The 7855-nt window shown below is 28.0% G+C and overlaps 1 protein-coding gene and 1 non-coding gene across 6 annotated transcripts; one reads left to right on the top strand and one right to left on the bottom strand.

Moving 5' to 3' along the window:
• The first annotated feature begins 2326 nt into the window (after positions 1 to 2326).
• Trnal-uag (transfer RNA leucine (anticodon UAG)) lies at positions 2327 to 2408 on the top strand. The gene has a single exon. It is a non-coding gene; the product is annotated as a tRNA-Leu (tRNA).
• A 1723-nt stretch (positions 2409 to 4131) lies between these two features.
• On the bottom strand, positions 4132 to 7353 carry LOC145185530 (elongator complex protein 5-like). 5 transcript variants are annotated; one of them, XR_016455709.1, is made up of 9 exons: positions 7182 to 7334; positions 6929 to 6986; positions 6567 to 6632; positions 6427 to 6483; positions 6183 to 6346; positions 5143 to 5303; positions 4971 to 5051; positions 4678 to 4837; positions 4132 to 4591 (listed from the first exon to the last, which is right to left on the bottom strand). XR_016455709.1 is itself a non-coding variant. In XM_090097994.1 (9 exons), exons 1-8 carry the CDS (start codon positions 7231 to 7233, stop codon positions 4680 to 4682), a joined length of 846 nt encoding a protein of 281 aa, XP_089954120.1. In that variant the 5' UTR covers positions 7234 to 7317; the 3' UTR covers positions 4132 to 4591; positions 4678 to 4679. The 5 variants fall into 5 exon arrangements, 4 of the variants coding, with proteins under 4 accessions (XP_089954120.1, XP_089954121.1, XP_089954123.1 ...); XM_090097994.1 differs by having other exon boundaries at positions 4678 to 4886; positions 7182 to 7317; XM_090097995.1 differs by having other exon boundaries at positions 4678 to 4886; positions 7186 to 7302.
• Positions 7354 to 7855: the final 502 nt, after the last annotated feature.

The raw sequence follows: 7855 nt of genomic DNA, 5'->3' as shown, positions 1-7855 counted from the left end.
TCCCTTCAATGTCAATTCACTTCCAGAACATGAATGAAGTTTTCAATAGAAATGAAATCACTAAAAACGTTAGTAACTGCAAAAAAAAAAAACAAATTGCAATAAACTTACAGCACTCTACTTTTAAAATATTATCTAAGTCAATATAAAATTCTAAAAAAAAGACGAGAAAAATCCATCCTTACGACACCTACCTCGAGCACACGGTGAAAAAATGGTCATACATTTTATCTTTAAAATCGGTGCCGTAAATCACAGATACGCACGTACCTACAATTTGATAAAAGTTTCCAGATATTTATTGTTACCAAATCCTTTTTTGGCACCAATTAATAACGGTTACACAATTTCAAAAAGTCAACCAAAATTGACGGTACTAGGCAACCGTAATCCAATGATATAAAGATTATACCAAGAAATCGGACTTCGTCGTTTTTAGTCAATTTAATATAACGTAATGCTAGAGGCCATTGTTATACAGGGCTAGAAGCTTTTAGCGATCACAGTCAAAAAAGGAGATTTGCAATTTAAAAGTTTTGATTTTTGGAATTAAAGATGATTAGTTCAGAGATGATAAATTTGGTGAACGTTAAGTTCACCAATATAAATTTGTGTTGGTCAAAGAGGATTGTAGATAAATTAAAACAAACGGCTATTTTTACAGCCACAAAATAAAAGAACATACATTTAAAAACATATTTACATTAAGGACTTCAAATTAAAATATCGTTTTATATATATTTTTTTTTTTATGATAAAATTAAATCTCTACAAACCCTTTCAATATTATTAACTTATTCAATAGTTGTCTTAAACCAATAGACGACTTTCTTAGCACTTTAATGACTTCTTGGGCATATTAAACATTCGAATTTTGAAGTAATATTCACATATCTTTCTGACAAGCTGGCTAAAATATATATCTTCATTAAAAGTCCAAAATTCAATGTCGTGGCTATCAACTTTTTTAAATGCTTTTTTTTAATAATCAATTTTTTAACTCGATCATCTTCTGCTTTATATTTCGACCAGAGATGATTTTTAAATTTTTAAAATCTTTACCACTCATAAAGAAGTGGCTCACATGGCTCAATAATAGAAACAACATCACTTGATGGCAATAACAAACCACCACGATCTTTCACATAAGGGTCTGCGTATCGTTTCATTTCCATATCGTTATCATTCCGATATGATATCGGGGAAAAAAATCATTGGAATGACGAGAGTTCCGGTATACAGAGTTTTAAACAAACTACAATACCGGTTTAAATTTTTAAAACGATATTAAGTCGTAATTATTCCGATAAAACTTTTCCGATATCAGTATGATAACGATATGGAAATGAAACGATACGCAGACTCTTACTTTCACATTATTTAACGAAGAATGATATTTTAGATAGAGATGTTCGTATAATAAAATATCGCTTAATGATTGGGCACAAGCATAACAAGAAATTGTATTTATAAACTTTCTGACTATAAAACCAGAGATATATCGCAATATTGCTTCTTTGTAGTTCGACATTTAAAGTTCTGAAGAAGGTTTGGTGAGGTTCTGAAGAAGGTTTGGTAAGTATTATCATTAGTGATTTCCGGCTGATAATTACGTGTGAAATTATTTTCTTTACTGGGTTTATTTATAGCAGGTGTCCAATTTTAAAATGGAATTATGATGATTATCAACACTTACAACAGTGATTTTATTCTGATTTTAAAAAATGATCGCTAAAACATACAAGTATGTTCGAAGGGAAAAAAAAATTCACATTTTAAAGCAACAATCCATCTTTTACTCAATTCGGAATTCTTGAGAGGAAATTTATGGAAGGATTTTGTGCCGCTTTTTACAAATCTATTAGAACACCATATGCAGCACAAGAATCAACCATTTTATGGTGAAACTACTAAACAAAATAGTTAATTTAAAAAAAACTTCAGCAAATTAAAAAAAATAATATCGGGAATTTACTCTCTATATTATATGATATTGACTGTTTCTGCCCGATATAATAATGGTCGTTTAAAATAGTAAACAAAAAAATCGGTCTCTTGCAGATTATAAAAAACCCGGGAGTTAGACATCTATTTATTTATTTATTTTACGTCAAAATCATAATCAAAAACTTCACAAAAGATTAAGGCTTATGTTAATAAATCAAGTTAGACTAGATATCTCAAGTTTAGTTTTGAGAAAGGTTGATTAAGACCTTAAAATTTGATACATGACTTGAAAATTTCAAGCTTAATTTTTACTTATTCAAACCTATTTTTAAATTTAATATTATTAAATAATATTATAACTAATTTCAGTACTTGTATCGGCAGGATGGCCGAGTGGTCTAAGGCGCTGGTTTTAGGCACCAGTCACTTCGGTGGCGCGGGTTCGAATCCCGTTCCTGTCATTCTTTTTACATTCTGAAAGTTTGGAATCTGTGCCAGTTAGGATAAAAGGAAAAAATTTTTTCGCAGAACTTTTTTAATTGTATCCTTTTAAATAAGGGGGACTGGATCTAGGCTCAAACACGTTTCTAGAGTATCTTTGTAGTATATTGATTGATTCTTCCGGTATATATATTGCTGAGACCTGAACCCTTGTGAGAAATACATCCCCATATTCCAGCCGAGCCTCTTTATGTTTGTACCTTTTAATGTACACCTTTCCGTTGCGATTTAGTACTTCAAAATGAGCCTCATCACTAAAAATTATCCGGGACCATTTTTCAGTCCTAAGTGGTTGTGTAATGGCGACATATGATCTTATGCCTTTGTTGAGTGTCACCTTTCTCGCTGTTTCTTTGCCAATTGTAAAATTCTTTTGGGAAGCATCGAATTCTCTGGTTAAATTACAAATACTTATACTAGGATTTCACTGAGCCCTATAAAAAGTGATGGTCTCTTTCAGTTAACTTTGAAGGCCTACCAGACCTTGGAGAATCTTTGGCAGTCTCAGTTTCGTAAACTTTTAGATGTATTCTGAACGCAGCCCTCTGAAACACTGACTAATTTTGCTATACTAACATTAGATTGGTTTCCTTGTTTATTTAAGCCAACAATTTGCCATTTAACACTCTCAGGGGTACTTTTCTTCCCCATTTGGTCAAACTTTTACCAGATCAGACTTAGCATTATTTCAAAAAATATTTAATTCTTCATGAAATATTCTTGGTAGGGTATTATATTGTTAATAAATAGATAGTCATTTTCAGAGGAAACGGAAGTTGGATAGATAAAATAACACAATTCGTTTAAACTTAATGGTCATTTGTTCCCAGGTAAAAAATCGACAATTAATTGATCAATAGAATAGAGGGAAATGTCACACGTACACAAAAATGGTCTGAGTAAACTTTTTAAAAATTTTTCGCTTTGACAATTTTATCATCAAAAAACTAGATCGGTATCATAAAAAATTTACCTTTGTATAAACTTTCTGGACACACTGGGGTAAAGTATTTTTAGTTACTAATAATTGCCAGCAATCTTATGTCAGTTTTTGTATGAATATAACTTGTTTATAACAAAAATATGTAAAAACGTTTGAATTGATCTGCTTTAGCCAGTTCACTTCCAAAAGATATTAAAGCCGATTTTTTCTGAGACTCAAAAAAGATCGTCCCAAAACTTCACAACAGTTGTTTATAAAATAGTTCACATTTGAAAAAAAAAAAAGATTGGGGAAAGACTGGAGAAGAAAGTCGAGCAGCCAATTTTACTAATATTAAGCTAAATAATAAAGGTGCTGCAAATTTCTTTTATTCTGTCTGTTGTAACAACCCAAAATTATTCATCAAAAAAAAAGAAGCATTTTTATTCATCGGCCAAAGGAAAAAAGGTAAAACATTAAAATTAAGGAATAAAAGCGAAAAAACTTTTATTATGACAGTACCATTTTTTTAAAAAAAAAATATTTCTTCACTTGCACCCACCCCCACCAATACTTTTCCAGATTTTTTTTTTCAATCTAGAAGTACAAAATATAACGGCTTTTTCTGCATGTTGCATTCAAAGCAAAACCTATATTCGAGGACTCAGATAAAATTCATCTAAAACAAAAAAAGTTTAAAGAAATAAAAATTAGGAGTTTTATTAATTTTTATTTTTTAATTTTTTTCTAGAAAAATTAGAAGAAAAATTAGAAGAAAAATTTAGAGCTTTGAGCTTTTAAATGATTTAATAGATACTATTGTATTGCTATCAAGAAATCTGATATTTTCAACCTATAAATTAAAAAATAATCATTTTGCTTGGTCATTTACCCCCCTTACCACCCTGAAAGAAAAAAAAACCAAAAAAAAAACTGCAACATGTTTCAAATAAAATTCTTTATTTAGTTGATGAACTTTGTTTTACTTTACCTCAATAAGTTTCATTTCTTAACATTCTTCCATAATATCGACTTTTATAATTAACATTTCGAACAACATTCAGTTTTAGTTCCAACAAATCATTTGGAGAAAAGCAACTCATCATTTAACAAGGCTTCGTTAAATTTGTTTCATTAGAAAACGTGATTACATTTTGCTTATAACCCTTTCAATCTTTCAACGACTTGCGCATAACAAGAAAGGTTAATCGAGAATAAATCCTAAACAAGGTTGAATGTATTTTCTTATTTAATAAAGCTAAAAAATGAACTAACTAAACGAACTCTATGAATTTACAAGTACTTACCTTCAAATGTCTAGATCATCATCAGGATCTTCTTCATCAAAATCATCAGCTTCATCGGGTTGATAAATAACTGGACAATCACTAGTCTTATTCAAGAATGACTCTTTGGTTTCTTGATCAAAGAGATAGGGAAGTTTGGTGTTTGTACGCGCTTCTTTTTCTGAAGAAGATAAACGCAAGTTAAATGTGAGACTTGAAGAAGGATCGATCTATAAAAGCAATAACAACAAAAATATTAGTAAGGTTAACAAGAACTTATATGTAATCTTAAAAATCAGCAATCAAATCACCACCTCATCTATCTTCTTAATGCTCAAATGAGGAATGTCTTTAGATACAACTAGTTGATTACCAATGACTTTCAGTAAGGCTATCTATATATAAAAAAAAACAATCTTTTTTAACTTGCAAGACTACATCCAATCGTTTTGTAATCATATATTTTTTAAATTTCTTCACTTGTACCTCTTCCAATACTTTTCCAGATTTCTTTTTCAATCTAGAAGTACAAATATAATGGCTTGCTTTTTCCATTATGTCCATGCTAAAGGGAGATATATGCTTTAGCATCCTAATGTTGCATTCATCTGTTAACGCAGGATCAATAAAAACCATTAATGGAATTCCTTTAAAAAAAAAAAAGAAAACCAAAGATAATAACTTTTTTTTAAAAAAAATAACTTTCTTAGATAAATCATGAAAATGTCATAACAACATAACATTATTTTTTAAAAAAACTTTCAAGAAAAAAAAATTTAAAAAAATTGCAATGAAACAAAAGAGGCATCATCAACAAAAAAAACATTAAAATTAAAAAATTAAAACTTGTATTTAAAATAGTTATAGCTTTTTTGAATTGTTTCAAACTTCAGTGGAAACACATTTTCAAGTGGTTTCTTTTTCTTGTTTTAGGCTACATATTGAACTTTCATAGATCGTGACTAATTTTATGTCTAAGCCCAATTAGATTTAATTGAATTCAAATCTGGTTAAGGAGCTGGCCAGGGCAGAATTTCTAAAGCTGGAACCATTCTTAACTATATCTTCTTTAATTATATTTTCTTTAATTATATTTTCTTTAATTATATTTTCCTTAATTATATTTTCTTTAATTATATTTTCTGAACTAATTGTTCTTATTTCTTTTAAACATTTTTGTCACCTTAACATTATTAACTTTCAAATCTTCCTAAAATATTAAAAAACTTGGCAGAATTGACCTTTTATTTTTTTAAAAAAAAAGGAAAAAAGTTAAGTCTCTATTTATTTCTTTTTCTTAAAGCCAGTGAATAAGATAACATTTTAAATGATTAAATGGGTCATACATTTTTAACTTAATTGTATGCTTGCTCAATTTTCTGTGGGCAAAAAACTGTGGTTTTGAATTTTTCATGCATGCAATAGAAACCTGTTTGAAAAAAGAAAATTCTTTTTTAGAAATGCATACACCAATTAGAACTTAACAAAAAAGTTCATAAAAAATTTCACAAGAAAAAAAAAATTACTGCTTGAAAGATCATTGAGCATTAATAGTAGACCTTTCCAAACACCTCTTTCATCAATCCCATCAACTGATCTGCCAAACATTAACAAATCATCAATAACGAGTAAAGTGTTTTGAGATGTATTCTGTCTGATAAAATTTTGAATTTCTTCAAACTTGTTTGAACTACAATAGAAAGAAGAACAAAAAAATAAAAAACTTTCCGCTAAATGACTAAAAAAAAAACTAATAAAAATTCCTCTAGCCTTTTTGAATCAGCTTCCCAATTCAGAGGGTCAGAGAAGCCATCATAAAATTTGTATCTAAAGAAAGAGATTCTAAAAGCTGAGAAAACAAAACTAAATGTTAACATAGAAAATGAAAAATCATTTTTTAGACAATATACCTGTCTGAAAAAGCACTGTAATGAGCAGGTAAAGAATTGTAGCATAAAACCAGAAACACACTTTCTCTAAAAACAAAGTTGGTTTTGTGTTTTTAATCTAATATTGAGGCATCATGGGCTAGTAAAATAAGGTGAAATTTACTGAAGAAAATGAAGCCAGTAATTTTAATAATTATTCAACTTAAAAAGTATTTTTTTATTTCTTTTTTGTTTCAAAAAAGAAATTTAAAAATACTTTTACATAAAACAAAAACATTTATAAGATTATAATTCCTGTAAAAGAAAGCAATCATTCATGCAGAACAAAATCAAAAACCAAATTAATAGGAATTACATTATATAAACAATTCAAACAAAAATACCTCCTTTTGTCAAGCTCTTGAATAAGGGACACTCTTAAGTTTTCATTGCAACTGCCATCTAAACATAAAAGCACTTTAAAACCCAATTGATAAAGATTTCATTTTTCATAGTTAATAATAACTTTACAGGAGCTTATGTAAAATATATCTGTAAAATTTATATAATTTAAAATAATTTTAGTACATTAAAAATTCATCATAAGAAGTTTTTAAAAGAAAATTAACATTTACTTTAAGCTTTGAAAAAGTATACCTACAAATACACTAATTGATGCCACTTCTTTGCCATGAAGTAAAGATATCATGACTTTTTTTACTAAATTGTGTGTTTACAAAATGTGAGTATGAAAAAGCCTAATATTTTTATAAAATATTTTTATTAATATAAAAACAAGAACCTTTTTATTAGACATAAACAGTCAAAACCAAAACTCTATATACATGAATTCATAAAATACATCAGTGAATATTGTTATCAGAAATAACCCTAATAAAGATTCTTATTGTCAGCTATTTTAAATTTGATTTAGCTGTAAGTATTCATCAAAGGTTAAAGACTTTTTGTACTTTTTCTTAAATTTACAAATACAATATAACAAAATAAAAGTAAATATATATAAATTGTTTGGGGTTATGGTTTTTTTCTTAAATTTATGAAAATAGGCTTTTGAGTTTATTACTTTACCTAAAGCATCCCTTAAGCATCAATGCAAAATAATTTTCATACTTTTAGTATTAAAATTATTTTGCATTGATGCTAAAGGGTAGTTATTTTTACTTATTATGTAAAGTAAATAGGGATATGTAGAGAGCTACATACAACATAATGCATATGGGTGCCATGAACTGTTAGATTAAAAAAGGCATAATTTATATATATATATATATATGTATGTATGTATATATATATATATATATATATATATA

The sequence above is a fragment of the Hydra viridissima genome, unplaced genomic scaffold (genome assembly GCF_058129835.1).
Source record: "Hydra viridissima isolate aposymbiotic clone 2 unplaced genomic scaffold, HvirCarnegie_v1 scaffold_9, whole genome shotgun sequence".
Classification (NCBI taxonomy): domain Eukaryota; kingdom Metazoa; phylum Cnidaria; class Hydrozoa; order Anthoathecata; family Hydridae; genus Hydra; species Hydra viridissima.
This window is presented reverse-complemented; position numbering and strand designations above follow the sequence as displayed.